At 41.9% G+C, this 22,072-nt stretch overlaps 1 protein-coding gene across 4 annotated transcripts in view; it reads left to right on the top strand.

The window, feature by feature from the left end:
- Nell2 (neural EGFL like 2) overlaps nt 1-22,072 on the top strand; it is a 315,760-nt gene that overhangs the window by 157,144 nt on the left and 136,544 nt on the right. For 3 of the 4 annotated variants that reach the window (XM_075960452.1, XM_075960454.1, XM_075960451.1), the window contains 2 exons: nt 1,835-1,937; nt 10,027-10,155. In XM_075960452.1, coding sequence (XP_075816567.1) covers nt 1,835-1,937; nt 10,027-10,155 — 232 coding nt within the window. The remainder of the gene's footprint in view (nt 1-1,834; nt 1,938-10,026; nt 10,156-22,072) is intronic. The other variant, XM_075960455.1, reaches the window with a different exon arrangement.

Genomic DNA, 22,072 nt, shown 5'->3' with positions numbered 1-22,072 from the left:
TGGGACACATATTCACTAGTTGCTTACATGATGCTAAATGGGCTGCACAATAATTTCATTTTAAATGAGCTCAGTTAGAGGTTTGGTTGTAGGCAGTACTGCAGGTGTTCAGTATACATTTGGTGAGTGATGCCCTTTGTTTTTTAAACAAAAGAAGCCGTCTCCTCTGCTCTTAACTCTTTGCTGCCCATCAGGAGCAGGAGCCACAAAGACAACGTGTTGGGTTCAGTGTTCAGTATTTAGTCCACATATCTGAAACATCATTTCAATATGATATTTGTTATAAAATAGTTAATGTAACAAATTTTCCATTCCTTTGTCATACTGTGAGCAACATCTTAAAAACTTTGTATATTACAGCGTTCACGACCACATGTAGCTAATGACCGTGGATTGGACAGCACAACCATTTCAAATCTAAAATTTTGTGGTTTTTGACTAAATCCCTGTCATTAAGGGCTTCCATGGCCTCTTTTTCCTTTGGGCCCTTTTGCCCTGTGTTTATGACTTAGAGTAACTGGCGGAGTTCTCATGTTTCCATCTTGCAGACTCTCAGTCCTAGTGATGCTTTCCTTATTATTATCAGTTTTATGAACTTGAAGACACATGCTGGGGGTTGCAGCTCTCAGAGGTGCATAGAATAGTGCCGTGGTTTGAATGTAAAGAGCCCCAGATGACGTGACCGCAGCAGCGACAGGAGGCCGGTGCTTGAGAGCATCTTATGCTGCTTTCTTCGCAAGAGAGGTTGATTTGCATATTTAAGTCAGGAAGAGCAATTTTTGAAATGTGTATTTCCTCATGAAAGAGGTTCTCATCGAGGATATGAAAAACCCAACCTGTTGAACAGAACTTAAGAATGGAAGCCTGCAAGCCCTGAGACTTACTTTGTTACTTTTACACTGGTAACATTCCTGGCATTGTCAGGATCCTTGGTGATGATCAAAGAGAACCCTTCAGAAGGAGCCAATGGTTGGTTCTGGGGGTGGCTATTCCAGATGTTTAAAAGTAAATTCCATGTTGCTGTCTCCTGAGAGGACTTCACTTATTTTTTTCTAGAACATGATGATGAAGATGATAAGTTTACATTAGTGTTTTTTTTTTCATTTAAGATTCCCAACTTTTTTGTGCCAGAAAAATATGATAAACATTGGCCTACAAGACACACATGTGACCCTCTTTTTCCTAGTAGTTTTGAGGAAGAACATTGGCATTCCTTACTGAAGTCAGCTGAGACAGTCAGTGTTTCTCTCCCTTACCTCCCTTCCCCGACACATACATTTGGGTCCCATAGTGTAACCCTCACTGGCTTGGATTTTGCTGTGTAGACCAGGCTGATCTGGACCCCACAGAGTTCTACTTAACACTGCCTCAAAAATGCAGAGATTACAGATGTGTACCATGACATCCAGTGAGACTCTTCATAACAGAAATTTGAAACAATCTCATACCAAAAATCCAGCTAATTTTACTGGTTTGTTACGAGTCTGTTGAAGCCGTTGTGTGTTGTTACTCTAATCCAAGCTCTCTTTGCTATGCTTGTCTTTGTATTTACAAATCTGGTGGAAACCTAACACACATTTCCAGGATCATCTAGGTGTTTGGGTGATGCAGACATGGGTACAAACTGTGTTGGGTTCTGACTCTCAGGGCTGCTGGCTACTGTGTGGGCTCTCCAGATGGAAGTGAGTGCCATGCCGGGATGATCCCTTGGTCCAGCTAGAGGCCATTAGGGAAACAAATTCACTAGTGTCTTAGAACCTTGTCCGATTCTGATCGTCACTTACCAGTCAAGTCCTCAGGGAATCGCAGGCATCTCTTTTCTGTTGTCCTACAGGATCAGACCATGAAGCTGGTCGAGAACATCGGCTGCCCAGCTCTGGATTGTCCTGAGTCTCATCAGATAGCCCTGTCTCACAGCTGCTGCAAAGTCTGTAAAGGTACGACGTTAGTTCGTAAAGCGACATCACTCCTGTGTAGGAACGCAGATGAGAGCGGGACAAGTGGCACAAATCGGAGACAGAAAGCACACGCCACGTACTTACACTTCCCTGTGGAAGTTAAAAAATAAATATCATCAAAGAAGGGAAGAAGAGCATAGTGGTTACCAGAGCCTAGAAAGGCGTAGAGAGTCGATGATGGAGAGAGATGGCTGCCAGCCACAAGGGCGCACTTGGATAGGAGGAGTGACTTCTAATGCTATGTAGCACCGTGAGAGATGTGTGGCTGACAATTAATTGGGTATTTCAAAATTGCTAATGGAAAGAATTTTAAGTATTTCTAACACAAAGAAATGGAATGTGTCTAAGGTGATAGATAGGCCAATTACCCGGCTCAAATCATTACATACTGCATGCATCTATTGAAATGTCACAAGGCATCCCAAAATATGTGCAATTATTATTAGATGCCAATTAAAAACAAAAACACATTAAAAGATTTATGTGCAAGAACTATTGTAGGGGACTAGTATAACTGACATGCGTGAGCAAATTTAACATCATTTCAAAGATTAATATCATTTACCTGAATTTGCTACACAGTGGGACGCCCAGAGCCATTTGTTGAATTATAACTGAGATTCGCACAGGCATTTTTGCCATATGTCTGTACCTGTCTCCAGGTCTGACCTCTAAACCTGAGTCCTGGTTCTGAGTTGGCTCACTGTTGCCGGAGCAAGTTACATGGCTGTGTTGAATTAGCTATCCTTCTGATAGGTTTGCCCTCCTTTCTCCTCGGTTTGTTTCTGCAGCTGACCTAAATGCAGAAACGCACTGCATCAAATTACCTGCTTGCATCAGGTCTCGCCCCTCGTCATAAGTTGGCTTCTAGACTACCAAGATGAGAGAATGCGTGGATGATCATCACTTCTTTTGTGTTGTCTCTGGGATGTTAAACCTGGTACCAATAAATACCAGAGTCCTAGAATTTTGTTTAATTGTAAGAAAACAGCAAAACTATTCACAAATGTGATGAGCTACCTCAGGAGGCAGTGAGTTCCTTTCGCTGGAGGTTCTTAAACTTGTTGGTTCAAGCATGAAAATGAAGTAATTATTTACATAGACTCTTTAAGATCCTTGTTCCTTATGGGATTATCAGTCCTGCCCCTTGTTAACCTGAGGCTATCACTGTGTGTCCACTTCCTGCAGCAGGCTGTGCAATGCAGGGAAGGCCTGAGTCTTTGTATTCATCACTGCACCTAAACCCTCGCATGATGCGTGGAGTGTAGCTGATGTGCTCCGTGATGTACCTAGAATGGAGTAAGCATTCCAGTTGCAATGTGAGCGTGTGTCGAGATAGCATCCTTCGTGCTGATGTAAAGTGAAACTTACAAGGAAAAAGTAAATTTGCCCTTTGGAAAACTGGCATCCTTAAAAATAGATGTAATATTATTTCCACCCCTGTTTTGAGCAGAGTTGTGCGTGTTGTTTTAATTTTGATTTCATTTTGTTTTGTTCATACTCCTTCCCATCCATTAAAGGGTGGGTTTTAAATTTTCAACATTTGATTTATTGCGTATGTGTGCATATGTACACCCGTGTAGACCTTTGAATACACATGGCACAGTGCAGAAGTGAGTGGAGGTCAGAGGACACTTGGAGGAATTGGTGTTTTCCTCCCACCATATGTGTTTCAGGGGTTGAATTCATGTCTACAGGCTTGGCAGCAATCTCCCTAGCCCTCTGAACCATCTTGCCAGCTCCCCTCTCCAAAGACTTTAAAAATCTCTATTCTGAATGAGGCTCTTTAGAAATTGCATTATGTTTGAAGACCTGGTCTTCTCAGACAAGAACTATTAAGATATCTTTTAGCAATAAAAGAGCCCTCTAATTGGACCTACCTTCAAGCTGACAAACAGTGCAGATGATTCGAACTTTTATCCTCACAATCCCGACTCAGTGCCTGGGTAGAGCATATCTGAAGTTTGATAAGACTCAGGAATACTCACTTCAGTCATTTCACTTGAGGCTTTCAGTCTGCAGCTTGACCAGAGCACTTTTGGCAGCAGTAAGTAGTATGAACTAATGCTTCTTACCCTGACCCTGACATGCGGACACAGTTGACCTGCTCTCTTAACAAAATATGTTTTGGAGTGACTTAGGAGCTAGTGTAAGCAGGACCACATGTTATGGGGTGGTAAACCCGCTCCTGTAGAACAAACATTCCCCACTCCGCACTTCAAGATGATGTTGTCGTTGGAGATTTCAACGCTTGGATCAGACAGTCAGGCAAGCTTGCACTTCTTCAGATATTGGCTGAGGTTGCTCTGTGCTGTTAGCTGGAAGCTCGGCAGGGCTGACTGTTTCAGGATGGCCTTATTCTTGGTTTAGGATCTTGGTAGACATGGCCGAGAAGCCAAGCATAGTCACAGTGGCCCCTCTCCAGAACCTCAGGACATTTCCTCATGTTATCTCATTGAGGTTACTAGTCCCACTTGTTAAATGATGGCTTGAGGGTTTTATGGACATCTGGTATTGACATCGGGTCATTCTCCTATATTCCAGTGCTCAAAGCAGTCAAAAGTCAGCCAAGATTCAAGGGACTAGAACATAGACAAGAGGAAACCATGAAAAACTGTGACACAGCTGGCTTTAACCATCTGTCAGCTTGACACAGCTTAGAGCCAGCTGAGAAGACAGTCTTAGTTGAAGGACTGCAGAGACTGGATTGGTCTGTGGACATGCCTTGGGGGAATTATCTTGATTCTGAAATGGCGTAGGAGGTCTTAGTCCACTGTGAGTTGCCCATTCCCTGGTCCTGGTGTATTAGGAAAGCTAACTACACAGGAACCTGAGTGCATTCCTCCACGCTTCTTTCTGTACTTCCCTGGCTGTAAGGGGAGGTCCTGCTGCCCAGAATAGCAGTGAGCCTGTCTCTGAGTTCCTTCCTTCCTTTCCTCTCCTGACTTTCTTCAGGGATAGACTGTGGCCTTGGGCTGGAAGCCTGATTAACTATTTCCTCCCCTGACTTGGTTTTGATCAGGGCGTTTTAGTCCCAGCAGCAGAAAGCACACCGCAGTGGTGAAGGTCCTCAATCTCCCACTTGAGGGCTGCTTAGGGAGTAAGTGAACACACAGTAGCTAGTTAGAGTGGAGTGGGACAGATGTTGTGTAAGAAATTAACCTGAGGTGTCCGGGTGGTAAGAATCATTCTGGTCACATCCATTTCTGAACATTAAAGTTTGAAAAAGCTAGTGAAGAAATGGAGTATTAATCACAAGACATCGCTCTGTATTGAAATTGTCCACATTGAAATGTGTTTACATAGAGTGACGGAACAGGCCATGCTTCCTCACCTCTGATATTCTGGAATAACTGATATGAAGTGGGACCCTTGACATCTCTCTTTCCAAACATTCATGGTAAATCAAGCGGCCTAGACTGTGAAGGTCTGGATTAGATTAATACTTGAACTCAAACTAAAATTCTCAAGTTGTCCCTAACTCCCCTTGTTAGCAATAGGGGCCCTACATGGCTCTTCCTGACTTTCAGTTTGTAATCCTCCTGCCTCAGCCTCCCTAGCAGCTGGGATTACAGGTATGCATCAACAAGTACCCCTAGAGTTAGCCCTTCTTCAAACATCAAAGCCCCTGTTGACAGGGCTTTCTGTCCCACCCGGTCCTGTGACCTCCATTAGCTAGCATTGTAGAAATTACTTTGTTAGACCAGTGCTATGCATTGATTGACATGGCTTTATCTTATACAGAGTAAAGTCCATTTTCCTGAAAGCACCTGGGTCAAAGGTCAGGATGAGTGGTTCCTCCAGAGTATACCTGGTTCTCTCACCACCACAGATATGATGAGTCCATGCCTAAGGTCAAACCAATTAATATTCACCACAGTTACTGCTGCTCTCTCCTGCTCATCACCAGCCTGTGAACCGTTCTGGTCACCTCCTGGGTTTGTCTTTTACTTCCACCTCAGTTATGGACGAATGCATTTTGATGTTCCATAGGTAAGTTTGTTCTTAGGAGGAATGTGCAGAGCCCCGTGTGCATTTGCAGACACAGAGATGGAGAGTTACAGAGACCTTGAGGCTAAACTGCAGTGGGAGAAACAGAAAGGCTGGCCTGTATTAGATGTTCTCTCTTCACCAACTGGACCAAGTGCCGGGAAGAGATCTGTGCCACAGATGTTAGTGTCTCTGCTGTTAGGGTCATAGTACCAGTCTATAGCTTTTGTCACCAGCATACAGGCCACAGTGTCTTTGCATAGGAGATCTTATTTGAATCCTTCCCTTTTATAAGACGGCAATTATCCTAATTTTTACAAGTGACAAAATCTAGTGGCTGAGAAAACAGGTTAAGTTTCACAGCCTGTATTTATCTCTTGTCTTGTCAGGACAGAGATCAGATTTTGTGGAAAGCTGTGTCTGCAGCTCCAAAAGACACACACACACACACACACACACACACACACACACACACACGGAAATGAAGCAGTGAGGACTAAGGCAGACAACTGATGGAGGAAGGTCATTGGTTAAATAAAAAGAAAGTGCTTGTCCTCATTGGTTAGAAGATAGGTAGGAGGAGTAAACAGAACAGAACGCTGGGAGGAAGAGGAAGTTAGCTCAGATTCCACAGCTCTCCTCTCGGGAGCAGATGCCTCAGAGAGACACCATGCTCCCAGCTCCCAGGCAGACGCAAGCAATGAAGCTCCGACCCAGGATGGGCATAGGCTAGAATCTTCCCGGTAAGCGCACCTAGGGGCGCTACACAGATGATTAGAAATGGGCTCAATTAATATGTGAGAATTAGCCTAAAAGAGGCTAGATAGGAATGGGCCAAAGCAGTGTTTAAATGAATATAGTTTGTGTGTTGTTATTTCGGGGCAAAAGCTAGCCGAGCAGGCGGCTGGGGTGTTGGGGACGCAGCCCCGCCGCCGCTCCTATTACTACAAATGGCGCCCAACGTGGGGCTCGAACCCACGACCCTGAGATTAAGAGTCTCATGCTCTACCGACTGAGCTAGCCGGGCAGGCGGCTGGGGTGTTGGGGACGCAGCCCCGCCGCCGCTCCTATTACTACAGACTGAGTGTCTGCAGGTTAGAAATGACCTGCTTCAATCGACTCCAAATCCCCTACACATTAGTAAGTGACATTTTAACCCTGGGATTTTACTATATAGGTCAGCGGTTCACAACCAAAGGGTCAAGTCCCCTTTGGCAAATCTCTTTCTCCAAAAGTGTTTATATTACAACTTAAAATAGAAGCAAAATTATAGTCATGGTAGGAACAAAAATAATTTTATGGTTGGGGCCACCAGAGCATAAGGAGCTGTATTAAAGGGTCACAACATTAGGAAGACTGGGAGTCACTGATGTAGGCAGTCAAACACTCAGAGTAGTTGGCATTTTTCTGTATTGAATATTTTTATATAATAGATGAAATTTGACTGACTGGAAATTTTAGTTTCCAAATCATAGGGTTAATAAAGTACCCCAGCAAGTCATAACTAAGCCTTAATTCTTATCTGCAAAGGTAAAATAGAAGCACATTCTTTGCCTCTACTTAGAACATTCCTGAGATGACTCAGCACTTCCTGTGTGCATGTATGGTGTTTGACGCTTCAGTAATGGGTCACACCGTTACTGGGTCAGGAGTGGACACGGAATGGATCATACAAAATGTACCTACCTTAACAGGAGGCTCACTGAGCATCCTAGATAATACAGAGGATTCTTAAAACTGGGAGAAAAGTTAATAACATGAAACGGTGATAGTTTTTAAATCTGTAGACTCAAGAAAGCAATGATAAAAACATACCAGCAACAACTTCCACAGTCGTAGCCTCTAACACGTATTTAAGACACCATGGGGGAAATCGGAGATTTAGCACTATGTCAGCACTCAATAGCTTGGTCTCCTGTGCACCACCAATACTGAGCCATTTTAATAACACCTTTCTCTTAATTTGGGTGAAAAATGAAAGGTTTTCTTTTCTTCTTCGTCCTTTTTTCTTTTTGGCTTTCAGAATTTAGCATGGTGATGTGTTGAGATGTTGGGATGGACAGTAAAGATTGAGACATGAAATTGTTTCCACCTCAGGCATTGTAAAAAGACAGTGAAAGGTTTAAATTTTTAAATTGTATAATTTTTTCTCTTGAGAATTTTGCTTCCAAATATTTGATCTTAATCCTATATTGTCAAGAGAAGTTAAATTTCCAAGTAATTTAAGGGTATCATTAACTGTATTTCTTTTGTGTTTGTACACTTAATATTCTTTTAGATTCATTTTAAAGCATTCACTTATCCATTTGATGTTTTATAGTCTGTTTTAATATTTACTGTATCAGGCGCATTAACCTTAAGATTTATTAAGTTGTACCAGTAATGTTTCGTTATATGTTGTACATTCATTAAAGCCCTGCAGAGGTATTGAAAATAGTGCAGGCAGTGAGTGGTCAGAGCGTGCACCGCTCGGTGACAGTGGACACCAGCTTCATTACAGATAAGAAGGCCCATTGAGATTTTCTCGAATGCAAGTCATTGCTGGCTATAGAGAGACAATTTATTCTAAGTCCTTCTTGTCCTTTTATGATTGGGATGAAATCGCAAATCACCAGTCAGTGTGAAGCTCTTTCGATAAAGCATGCATTAGGCAATTTAAAAATTTGTTGAATGACACACAATCATGTAATCTTTATTTGAGGTGGATTCCACCACTCAGGCTTTTCATTTCAGCCGTTCAGATATTGTTGAACAAGGGCTCCGACACTAGAAAGAAACCCTTAGAAACGGCACGATTGGTGTCACGGTTTATAAAAGTTCCATTTTTTTTCTTATACAAAAGACTCTGGGATTTGTGAAAATCCTGTTATTCCTAAAAGTTTCTTCTTTTGAGTGATTATAGTTTTCCATACACATCTTCAGAGAAAATTAGAGTAAAGTGATATGATTTTCATTTTGAACACCTTTTCAACAAATTTCAAATGCTAAGCTGTGGTTTTCATCCCTTAAATATTGCTGGGCTCATTTCTTCCTGGCTCCCCGAGTGTTCAAGGCCCTGATGATGTCTGTTGCGCTCTCACTGTGTTACCGTCTTTACTGCAGCATCCATTCTGAACTCAAAGCATCTTTGTTTCAAATACATAGAGAGCTATAATAGGAGAAGTAAGGACTGTGTAGCATTTAGAAAATCAAAAAACAAAAACGATTCGAATTCATTTGAAGTAGAAAGTAATTGAGTCATAAAGAACTCTCTTTGCAATCAGGAAATCACAGAGGCTGGGTCTGCCGGCCCTGGGTCTGCAGTCACAGCAGCTGGGGATGCCCACACTGGGTCTGCAGTCACAGCAGCTGGGGATGCCCGCGCTGGGTCTGCAGTCACAGCAGCTGGGGATGCCCACACTGGGTCTGCAGTTCCAGTGGCTGGGGATGCCCGCGCTGGGTCTGCAGTTCCAGTGGCTGGGGATGCTGGCGCTGGGTCTGCAATTCCAGTGGCTGGGGATGCCCATACTCGGTCTACACAAAAAAATGGGTATGGAGGGGAGAAGATGTCAGGTACCTTCCCCTCGTGGTTGAGCTATTTGTTCCTAACTGATTCAGGAAGAAGGGTAGGCATTTTCTTCAGTTGTGTGACCACAATGACCTCAATCACACAGATGGTCCTGGTAAAACTAAATGGATCACAAAACAAAACCTAAGGTCATGAGCCTGAGAAAGGGACTGGCGGTGGGCATGATGGTGACAAAAAAGGGCAGGGACGTAGGCAATGGGAATATTTAACGTATATGTATGAAATTGTCAAATAATAAACCTGCTAAAAGGTCTTTAGAGAACATAGCTTCAAAATTAACAGAAACTACTCTTTCTGCTTTCCTTCTTTTTAAAAATTCTGGTTTCTTTGCTTTTTGTCTTTGTTGTTTATTTTCTAAAGAGAGAGAGAAGAAAGGAATGGAGCTAGATGGGGGAGGTACTGTGATCAGAATACATTGTGTGAAAAACTATTTTCAATAGAAAAGAAAAAAATAAAATATGGAGCAGCTTGTCTTGTCATTGTCTCATTTATCGGAGCATGTCCTTACAGGCTATGACTTTTGTTCGGAGAAGCACACCTGCAGGGAGAACTCTGTCTGCAGGAACCTGAACGACAGGGCTGTGTGCAGCTGCAGGGACGGCTTCAGGCCTCTTCGGGAGGACAATGCCTATTGTGAAGGTAATCCTTACAATGATGTGGGGCTTGGCTGTATAAATTTACTGGGATTACTGCATGTAAAATTTATTAATTTCCCAGGTTGTCAAGTTGATGGGCCCATTAAAAGCAGTGAGTTTAATTTGAAGCATATTAATCAGCTAAAAATAATTATCTTTCAAATTAAAGTTTTTCCAGCTATCTGCTAATAAGTTAATATGGCTGTTTCTCGAATTAGAACAATGTCTCCACTGTGAAATTGCCTTCTCTTTTTCATAATTAGATATTCAGGTGGCTCACATATTGACATGATTACTGTGGCTTGCAGTTAGAATTATAGTCAGACTTCCCAGACACTGTTGTGGAACAAAGGCAATTAACAGGAAGATGAAGCATCTACCGCTATTCTTGCTTGCTGCTGTCTGTAACCTCTGTGGTCGCCTGCACGCACTCTGGTACTTAGTAAATAGATCCAAAAGAGAAAATTATTTCTTGCTTATTTGAAAAAAAATATTGACTAACATCCAAGGTAGTCTGTTATCTCAGAGACACAATGCAAATACAGGGAGCGGGCCCTGTAGTTTATTTGGCTCCAGCTGTGCTCCGGTAGACCTCCAAAGTCTCCAGACACTGAAATTTACACTTCCCTGGGGCACACATTTAAATCGCTATCATTAACTATATGACAAAATGAGAACACTGATCTGGGGGCACTGGGTAATTGGAGGACTTAGATGGTTCAAGTCTTACCCCTGCAGCTATCAGGCACACTCCACTGAAGCTAGACAGCGTGTGATGTCAGCTACCTGTGTTTATTCCTATGAGAACTGGTTAGCCCTGGGGAAACTACCCTGTACATGTTCCCTTCGAACTGGACAGATTTTCTCTGTATGAAAAGTAGTATTCATTTGAAAGCTGCAGTTGGTTGGATGAAGGTTTTCTTTCAGTGCCTCTTATTCAGCCCTAAAGGGACCCTTCCATTTCTGCAGAATGAAGAATTCATGGCTCTCCGCCCCCATTTATAATGCAAATTTATTTAAAGTTCCTCATTTTAAAAGATCGTAGATAAGAAATGGGTTTTACTTAGTGATTTTTATTCTTACTCAACATACAGTTGCATTTTCTTGGCAGACATAAGTATTTTCATCATAACAGCTAAGAGCCTTAAATATAATGAGATCTCCTCTTATTAATGTGCATTTCCATGCTACAAATGCATATGCCTTCTTGAACCTTGATCATCTGGTCTTTTTCTTTCTTTTTTTAAATTTTATATTATTTTATTGATTTTGTTGAACTATACATTTTTCTCTGCTTCCCTCCCTTCCACTTCCTTTCCCTTCCACCCTCTCCTATGGTCCTCATGCTCCCAATTTACTCAGGAGATCTTGTCTTTTTCTACTTCCTATGCAGATTAGATCCATGTATGTCTTTCTTAGGGTCCTCATTGTTGTCTAGGTTCTCTGGGATTGTGAATTGTAGGCTGGTTTTCTTTGCTAAAAGCCACTTATGAGTGAGTACGTAATTTGTCTTTCTTGGTCTTTCCTTATCCATTCTTCAGTTGAGGGACATTTAGGTTGTTTCCAGGTTCTGGCTATGATAAACAATGCTGCTATAAACATAATTGAGCACATGTCCTTGTGATACAATTGAGCATCCTTTGGATATATACCCAAAAGTGGTATTGCTGTGTCTTGAGGAAGGCTTTTTTCTAATTTTATGAGAAATCGCCACAGTGACTTCCAAAGGAGTTATACCAGCTTGCATTCCCACCATCAATGCAGGAGTGTTCCCTTTTCCCCACAACCTCTCCAGCATAAGCTGTCATCAGTGTTTTTGATCTTGGTCATTCTTACAGGTGTAAGATGGAATCTCAGAGTTGTTTTGATTTGCATTTCTTTGATGGCTAAGGATGTTGAGTATTTCATTAAGTGTCTTTCAGCCATTTTAGATTCCTGTGTTAAGAGTTCTCTGTTTAGGTCTGTACTCCATTTTTTAATTGGATTATTTGTTCTTTTGATGACCAATTTTATGAGTTCTTTATATATTTTGGAGATCAGACCTCTTTCTGATGTGGGGTTAGTAAAGATCTTTTCCCATTCTGTAAGCTGTCATTTTGTCTTGTTGGCTATGTTATTTGCTTTACAGAAGCTTTTCAGTCTCAGGAGGTCCCATTTATTAATTGTTTTTCTCAGTGTCTGTGCTGCTGGGGTTATATTTAGGAAGTGGTCTTCTGTGCTAATGCATTCAAATATACTTCCCACTTTCTCTTCTATGAGATTCAGTGTGGCTGGCTTTATGTTGAGGTCTTTGATCCATTTGGACTTGAGTTTGCGCATGGTGACAGATATGGATCTATTTTCATTCTTCTACATGTTGATATCCAGTTATGCCAGCACCACTTATTAAATATGCTTTCTTTTTTCCATTTGATATTTTTTGGTCCTTTGTCAAATATCAGGTGTTCAAAGGTGTGTGGATTAATAAATTGGTCTTTGATTCAGTTCCATTGGTCTTTTTGTCTGCTTTTATGCCAATACCAGGCTATTTTCAGTACTGTAGCTCTGCAGTAGAGTTTGAAGTCAGGGACTGTGATGCCTCCAGAAGTTCTTTTATTGTACAAGATTGTTTTGGCTATCCTAGGTTTTTTGTTTTTCCATATGAAGTTGAGTACTGTTCTTTCAAGATCTGTGAATAATTTTGCTGGGATTTTGATGGGCATTGCATTGAATCTGTAGATTGCTTTTGGTAAGATTTCTGTTTTTACTATGTTAATTCTGCCTAACCAAGAGCATGGGAGATCTTTCCACTTTTTGGTGTCTTTTTCAATTTCTTTCTTCAAAGATTTAAAGTTCTTGTCATATAGGTCTTTCACTTCTTTGGTTAGAGTAACTCTGAGATATTTTATGCTATTTGTGGCTATTGTGTAGGGTGATGTTTCTCTGATTTCTTTCTCAGCCCATTTATCATCTGCGTAAAGGAAGACAACTGATTTTTCTTTTTTTTTAACTCTATTCACTTATATAGCATATATTCAGTGAGCATTAAGTATGTAGCAAGCACTTTTCTATGCAATGGAATTAGAAATAGTGAGCAAAATTTATAACTTCTCCTGCATAGGAACTTTGCATACTAGTAGAACCAAGTCAGTTGGTAACCATGTAGAAGATAATTGCAGGTGGTAGAAAATCATGGAAAGGGATGAAACAGACGCTGTGCTGAAAATGACAGGGATTCACATAAGTGGAATGTTCAACATTGGGGGCTGTCCTTCAGATCTCTTGACGAAAAAGAACAGACTCGGAAAGACCAGGGACAGCTTTCTAACTAGAAGGAAGAGCATGTGGAGAAGTTCTAAGTAGAAATAAACTTGGGATGCTCTAGAAACAAAGAGGGTGATGCAATGGTAAAAGCAACGTAGGATATTCAGTTGGAGGATTAGCTGGGGTCAGCACTCGTGTGGTGTCCAAGAATTTGGGGCTAAGGTTTCAAATGGATATGCTGTACTTATATGGGACAGGTGACAAACTGGTGGCAATACAGGAGATGAACTGTGCACTTAGAGAGAACACAGAAAATGGTTGCGTAAAGATGAGGGTGACCTGAGTTGGAAAGGGGACAGAGATGGCTATGGGGGAATACACAGTATGTTTGCTCACCTGCATAGTTAGCTGCTTCCACCTTAACGGTATCATGCTGAAAATGTTTTCTACCATTATCTTCTTGCTCATTCAAAGATAATATCCCCCAAACCTAAGAAAATGCTGGAAAGGAGTGGTGGAGGTTTTGAAATTTTTATACACCAGGGTGCCTAATCCATTTATGCTTCTGGCTATTTACACGGTGTTGGTCTAGTTAGGGAAATATTTCTCTGTTGTTATTTTGAGGCCTGGTAACTTGTATCCCCATTCTGGTCTTGAACTCCTTATATAAACGAACATGACCTTGAACGTCTAGTACTATATTCTACTACCAACCAAAACTGTGAGTTGGCAGGTATAGTCTTGTGGTAACATGTCTGGTTTATCCAGTACTGGGAATCCAACCCAGGAACTCCTCCAGTGTAAGCAAGCTTGTAACCAATGGGGCTAATATTTGTGTGTGTGTGTGTGTGTGTGTGTGTGTGTGTGTTACTTGCTTGTATGCACACATGTGTCAGTGCACATGTGGTTGTTGGAGGAAAACTTGCAAGAGTTGGTTCTCTCCTTCTACCTTGTGGGTCCTGTCAACAGGGACCTTCATGGCCTGAGCCATCTTGCCAGCCCTCATTGACAATATTCTTATCAAATTTGGTTTCTATTTTTATTCTGGCAATGTTGCTAAATTGTTGGTTGTTTTGACATTGTAGAGGCAATATGTATTTTCAATTTTGATGCAATGTTATGTAATACTTACAAGTTCTGTTTTTCTGGAGCTTTGGCCCTATTTTAAAAAAAATAGATTTTACGTTAAAAGTAAGTGAATGATAGTTTGTAAGAGACATACATTTTATTCCCTAAATCTGTGAGGTTGTTTTAATGCTACAGCTGTAATTGAGGTTATTGATTTTGATGACAGCGTGCCTTCTCAGCACTCCCACAGCATCAGTAAATGCTGGAGCTAATTCATGCATCTCACACACATTTATTGAATGGCTCTGTTGTACAAGGTTAGTGCTGAATGTGAAGTTGTATATGGAGAAACACAAGGCTGATACTCTCTCAGGCAAGGAAGACAATAAATCTATTATTAAATAACTTTTTACTGAAATGTGGCAAGCACCTTGACGGAGAAATAGATTGCTAGGAGTCGGGTCTAGATTCATGTTGTGATTAGGAAAATTTTGTTTGCAAAGTACAATTGTGAAGTTTGAAGGGTGAGTGAGGTCAGCTAGCCTTGAAAGGAAGGATGGGAGAGACAGGGTCTCCTATGCAGGAGATCTAGACATCCTGGCAGAAAAAAGCACTTGGGGGATGAAGGCCAGCCCGAATGAGAGGCAGAGAGGAGGCTGAGAGGCAGGGTGAGAAGCAGAGTCTTGGGGGTCAAAGGTTGCATATTCATCTACTTTTCTATTCACTGTGACAATGGCTCCTGACAGTAACAATTTAAAGCTGGAGGGGAGGGGTTCCCAGTCCACTATGCAGAGAGGGAGGACTGAGTGGCAGGAACAGCTCACTGTTGGCCAGCAGGAGTGTGGGGCAGTTGCTACATGGTGTAGGAAGCCAGGAAGAAGAGACAGGACAAGAAGCAGGCCGGGTTAGGAACATTCAGCTCTTCTCCTATAGGTGACCTGCTTCCTGCATCTAGACACCCCATCACAAACGTTCCATAACCTCTCCTACCAGGGACAGTTGCTGAAGACAAAGTGTTCAAAAATATGAGCTTGCGAGAGACATACATATTCAAACCTTAGTGGGGCATCGTTGAGGTACAAAGGTCATGAGTAACTCACTTCAGCTGAGAGGCATACTGGGTAAAATGGCATGCTGGGAAACTGTTAATGATGCGATGATAGTGGAGAAGTGGATACACGTAAGGACATCCATGAAGTAAGGCTACCCGGTTCTGATTATACCTGTGATGGCAGACGATGAGTGCATGGAAGTTGACTGTCTTGTTTCTAGCCAAAAATCAGGTGAATGTTCATGTGGCTCACTTAAGGGAGGGGTTGGGAAAATTGTCCTGGGTTGGCTCTGTTTATGGCTTATTTATTTAAATGTGTGTGGTTGTGGCATTCAGCTAAGGCTGGATATACAATTTGAGATTATCAAGTATATAAATGATTCTTGAGTCAATAGAAGGAATTACTTAGAGAACTTTCCTGGAAAAAAGGGACATCATGGATAAAATGTAGGAGGAAAGAGAAGAGCAGGCAGTGCTGTAGAACCCAATGGCCTAGAATCCCAATGAAAATGTGGATCCCAAACAAACACTGAATGCTTCTCAGTACATTTTCTGTGGCTACAGCAGAATACCCAAGACCAGTTCCTTTACAAACAACAAAACTGCATTTGCTTTGCACTTCTGGGGCCTAAAAAGTACAAAGAACATGACACTGATTCCTGACCATGTCAGGTGAAGATCTTCCTTCCTCATCATGATAGGGTCAAAGGTGTCACATGGTGAGACAGAGAAAACATGCTCACTCCATTCCATAAAGTCACCCCTGAAACTCATCATGACATCGTCAGGCCCCATTAACATGGGAGTTTAGAGCACGGATTTTCAACATGTCAACTCTGGCAAGTAGAATCAAGGTGCATCAACTCCACGGATATCAAGACAAATTCAGTAAGACTAAAAGGTATCCTTGGCATTGAGACTGAAGATGACACAGGAGATGTGAGCATCCATGATTTGTGCCAGTTGATGGTAGAGTCAGTTTTAGCCCAAAGAGCATGTCACAGAAGACAGAGGTCTCAAGAAGAGAGACAGGAAGGGAAAGGAGGAGATGTACAGGAATTGGCTACCAACCCTTTGCCTTTGTCCTTTGAAATTCCTTCCCTCCTTGTTTCTCAGTGAGTTTTACAGTAGATTAGTTGGGGTTTCTACTGCTGTAATAAGACACCATGACTAAGAGCAACTTGGAAAGACAAGGATTTATTTGGCTTACACGTCCCAGGTCACAGTCCATTGACAAAGGCCAAGGTAGTAACCTCAAGTAAGAAACTGAAACAGAGAAACAGAGACATGGAGGAACTCTACTTACATCTTGGCCCCCATGGCTTCTCAGTTTGTTTTCTTACACAACTCAGGGCCCTCAGCCCAAAGGTGGAAGCATCCCCAGTGGACTGATGCTGCCCACATCAATCGCACATCAAGAGAATGCCATACAGATGTGCCTACAGATCAGTGTGATGGAGGCAGTTTCCCAACTGAGGCTCCTTCACCTAGAAAACTATACCAGAAGCTGACTGATAAACGACAAAACCACAATGGGACATACTGCTAATGGGCTAAGGATAAAACTAGGATTTCTATGGCCTCACAGTTTGTCCAGCTTTTAGATATAAAAGGACTACAATTTTAGAATATGTGTTGGCACTTGAGTCTCTTCTGAACTCTATATTCAGCGCATTTACCCTTTGAAATTATGACTTTATCTCCACCCAGTCCCAGTTCCTGGTCTCCTGTCAGTTCGTCCTATGCTTTTAAGTACTTTATCTCTCATTTCCTCTCTTATCAGTTCACAAGTGATCTCTAAAAGTTGTCCAAAGCTCAGCTGGGGATTGTGTTTTAGACTGGTTCTCTGCTACATGTCGGTTTTCATTCTTGATTGGAAATTGTGGAGCCTCATGGTGATTTGAGGTCATCTCCTCTCTCACCTCTGATCATCCTGTTGGAGTTCTGGCCCAGTCTGCAGAACTCACTCAGTAGGTTTCCCTGCAGGGCTGTGGGTCCTGGAAATTACAGCCACATCTGTCCGTGTGGATTATAGTGAAGAAGCTGTTCCTTGATTCCTACACTTCTTAGAGCCTTTGATGGTGAACTAAGAAGAGAAAATGTTTCCTATAAGTGAATCATGTAAATAACAGGATGCCACATGGAGTTATAGAAACTAGACGCTGGTGGATTAGTGCTGAATTTTGAAGTTCATTTCTTCGTGTGTGTGTGTGTGTGTGTGTGTGTGTGTGTGTGTGTGTGTGTGTGTAAGAATCTGGTATAGTCTGAAACCCAAAGTACATAATTCATTATTGGTAGAAAGTTTTTTTGGATTTGTTGGTTCAGTCTTTATCATTCTAATGTCTGTTTTATTTGTTTCTGTGGGATTTTTTTGGTGTATATGTGTGAAAGGGGGCATCTGTTATTGTAAATAATAATAATAATAAATGATAACAGTAAAAAGTACTTATTTTAAACCACCAAGTCCAGTGTATGTGGCCCATGTCCTCTCCAATGTATGTCCTCCCACTGAATTGTTGTGATTGGGTTCTACTTATCAAAAGCCAAACTCTTTTTTGTGTGTGTGTGTTTCAAGACAGGGTTTCTGTGTGTAGCCCTGGCTGTCCTGGAATTCACTCTGTAGAAGAGGCTGGCCTTGAACTCACTGATAGCTGCCTGCCTCTGCCTCCCAAGTGCTGGGATTCCACCACTGGGCCAAAGGGCTATACTCTTAAATAAAATTTACTTTCTCCCTCTACCAGCAGCTATCAACTGCCAATCACTCCTCAGGTGCAGTGGAATTTTTGTGTTTGCCTCCCCTTTCCATGCTTGATCTTTCACAGATAGTGTGTGTGCATGTTGTCACAACCACCATGGGGTCATGTAAACAGCTATCCTGCAGTGTCCAGAGATGCTGTGTCCTTGTCACCATGCTGGCTCTTATGTCCTTCCATGCAGTCTTCTGAAATGATCCCTGCACCTTATTTTTATACTCTCTTTTATAGTTGAGAAAACTGATGAACTTGGAACCCCAAATGACTTGCCCCCAAATCATTTACCCAGATAGCAATCAGCTAATTCAGAATCCACAATCTGCACTGTCCTCAATCTCTGCTGAGTTTTCTCTTTCTACCGCATTTAATTTATTTTATCGCTTTTAATTTACTTATTCAGTTTTTCGGAGACAAGAATCATGTGCGTTTTTCTTTATAAAGATATTCTAATGTAGCTATGTTAAGAAAATTTTACTTTCATAGGAGGCATCAACTTGCAGTTCTACAGTAAGACAGTTTGTTGGGATTAGAGATATGATGGATGGGTTAGGGCCGCGTGACCTCCCTTTCTCCTCTTCTAGTGTTTCTTTCTCTCAATTCATTCCTTCTCTTCTTTCTTTGTTCTTCCTTCCTCTCCCTTTCTTCTTCCCTCCCCCTTCCTTTCTTCCTCCCCTTCCTTCCCCCCCCCCCCCCGTTTCTCAGCTACTTGTCATCTCACAGCTAACTCTCTTAGTCATGAATTCCTGACTCAGGCAATACCAGCTTATAATTAACCATGGAATGTAGGGGCAAATGAGTTGATTCCTCTAAGAATACACAGAGTGAGGGCCCTGAAGAGTTGCTCTATAGGAAAGAAAATACAGAATGAGCAGAATTCTTTGATTGCAAGGGAAGCCCGAGAGTCCTTACTGGAACTAATGAGAGGTCTACTAATACAGCTGGGATGAATGACCCAGAGAACTTAAGCCCTGTGGGATTAATTAGGGACGCCTAACAGATATGGCAGCTTTCAAAGCTATAGCTAATGATGCACTCTCTGTGGTATGTTAGGATAATGTTTCTTGAGGAAAAATGTTCAAGGATGCTGTTCAGTCTAGATTTTATGTACACACAGAAACAGTGTGATTTCTTCTGAGGGGTTAGCTGGCAAGGCTGTGGATGTGGACAAGGACCAGGGTCTGCAGTTAATAAACTGTGGACTTGGGGGAACAATCAAGGCTGCAGCTGTAATCTGAGTTTAAAGTCAGAGAACTCAAAAAGCTTGTCTTAAAACTATCTCCCCAAGGACAGCAGACAGACAGGGAAGGCCTCCCTCTCCTCAGACTTCATCAGATTGGACGAGGCCTGCCCACATGAGGGAGGGAAAGGAGAGGGATGCTAAGTCAATAAATTCCAAGAATCTTTATCTGAAGGTCAAAATGATCTTAGGCCCAACACAGAAATGAACAGCGAGTGGCTGTTAAGGACAATACACTAGCCCGTGTGGCCCTGGATCTACAGTATTCCAGGATCTAACAGTCCACAGTCAGTCTTGTAAAATCTTTAACATAGGCTTGCATTCTCCCCTGGAATTTGAGTTCAGTGTGGACGTTCTGAAAATAACTAACCATGAACTTCTCAGCATCTTTTCTTGACTTTTTTCCCCTTTACTTCCTGTCATATGAAGTTTCCTCTGCCTCAAAACCAGTTTCTGTTCATTCATAAGCTTGGCCACTATTGATTAACAAATAGCTGAAGAAGTTTTGATAGTTCTTTTTAATAAAGCACATTTCTCTCCTCTAAAAGAAATGAAAACATTTATATTTTAAACTCAAACTTGATAAGGAGAAAGGTTTTCTGAATTTCTCCTTATGCATGGTTTCTCTAAGCCAGAAGAAGTCTGAGTCAAGTATCCCTTGAGCCAGTGTGCCATAGCATGTGACTCTCCATGTAGGAAATGTCTCCCCTACACATGCAGTGCTCACTAAATATGCAGTCTTGATCATACTGGAGTTCATGATTGCTCCGCATGCTGCCCACAGAAGAAACAGGGACTTCAGTTATCAATAGTGATTAGCTGTTACATACAGCACTTTGTTCACTCTCTGGTGGGTCTACAAGCTCTTGGGAATTTGTTTTATGAGTAGCTTTTCTCATTGGGCTTAAAATAGAGAAGCAATGCTTAGCACCCATTTATTCTAAGTAATTCTTAAGCACATACTATGTGCTAGGTGTTAGATTATTTAATGGGGGCTCTAGAGTGATGGGAGGCAGAAAGGAAAAAGAGGCTTGGTGTGACCTTAGGCTGGACCACGTTGATTCATGGCAAGGGAGTATCTTTGTCACCCAGGTTTGAGAATTGCCAAAATACCTATAGAGGAAAATAGGCTGCAGCCCCTTATAAGGGTAGAATGACTTTTGCACTCCACAAGGGAAGCTGGACGATGTAGGACAGCAGGAAACTGTCAGTAGGTAAAAGTGCTGTTAGACACACATTCATGAGGAGAACACAACTAAGCTTCTGTTTCATGGAGGCAATTCTCTAGCAGAGCTCACGTTTATATTACCTATTTACATCTGCTGTCGAAAATGAGAATTGTAAGAGTCGATTTTGTGCCACATTAAAAACTACTCCTGTTTTTATATTCCTGACAGTTTTGTTTAAAAAACAAATAAACTTTGGTACTAGGTAGTCAATACAGGGTCCAAGTACCAGCAATGGCAGGCATTGCCTGGGGCTTCATTAGACACGTAGAATGCTGTACTTTCTCTCTGACTCCTAAATCAAAATCTGCATGGTAAAAAGATTTCCAGGTGATTTCCCCCCATGCACACAAAAATTGAAAAGCATTGCTTTAAACCATGGGATACAAAGATTTGTCACCTCAACAAGCAGGTAGCTCTCCATCACTTTCCAGCTGTATGCTAAACCGAAGAGGACTGTGAGCATCCACACTGCTTGTTCTCATCAGCATCCCTGTACAGTCTGCTTTCTAACCTTGTTTCCCTAAGGGCGGGGCTCAAAGTACAGAGACACTCAGCCTTCGTTCTCCTTAAAGGGGTTAGCCGTGAGGCTTGACATTTTAAAGGTTTTTCCAAATGATTCTTATGCGCATTAAAATCTAAGAAGGGCTATTCTGGGTGAGTTCTATATCTATATCTTTCTAAGGATGGGTTTTTTAAAAAAATCATAATTTTTGAGTCTTAGTTTGTTCTGCCTAGGAAGATGAATTCCACAACTATATACCAGAGTGGTTTCAGTTTAAACCAGGTCTTTCACTTGAACTATTGGTATTTTGGTCTCGAAAATTCTTTGTGGCAGGTTTGCTCTGTGATTGTGGAATGTTTAGCAGCAGACCTGGTCTCTAGCCCCTGGAAATTAATAGCTCCCGTGGTGGCCTGCTTCCCTCTTTCTGATATCCAGAAATGTCTCCAGACTTCATAATTTCCCTGAAGGGCTGAAGTTCCATCAGTTGAGAGTCATTGGCTTAAACTGTGTACAGAAAATGAATATGGCTTTATTTTATTCCAATTCCCACTCCGAGTGTCTGTTTTCATCATTTGATTTTCTTGGGGGCTTTTGGGTTTATGCAAATGTAAGGAAGGCTTCTGCGTGAGCACGTAAGGGCTGTGGGCTCTCGGGGCTCCACTGTGTGCTCTGTGGTGGGGAATCACAATATAATGATGCGGAAGATGGAAGACACATGAAGGAGAAGATCTGAACTAGAATACAAATAGGAGGGAAAGCATGTGGTGTTGGTCTTTCTGGGTCTGAGTTATCTCCCTCTGTGTGATTTTATTTCATCTCCACCCATTTATCTGCAAAT

This window comes from Microtus pennsylvanicus, chromosome 2, assembly GCF_037038515.1.
Source record: "Microtus pennsylvanicus isolate mMicPen1 chromosome 2, mMicPen1.hap1, whole genome shotgun sequence".
NCBI classification, from domain to species: Eukaryota; Metazoa; Chordata; class Mammalia; order Rodentia; family Cricetidae; genus Microtus; species Microtus pennsylvanicus.
Note: the sequence above shows the minus strand (reverse complement) of the source record. Positions and strands in the feature narration are given on the sequence as shown.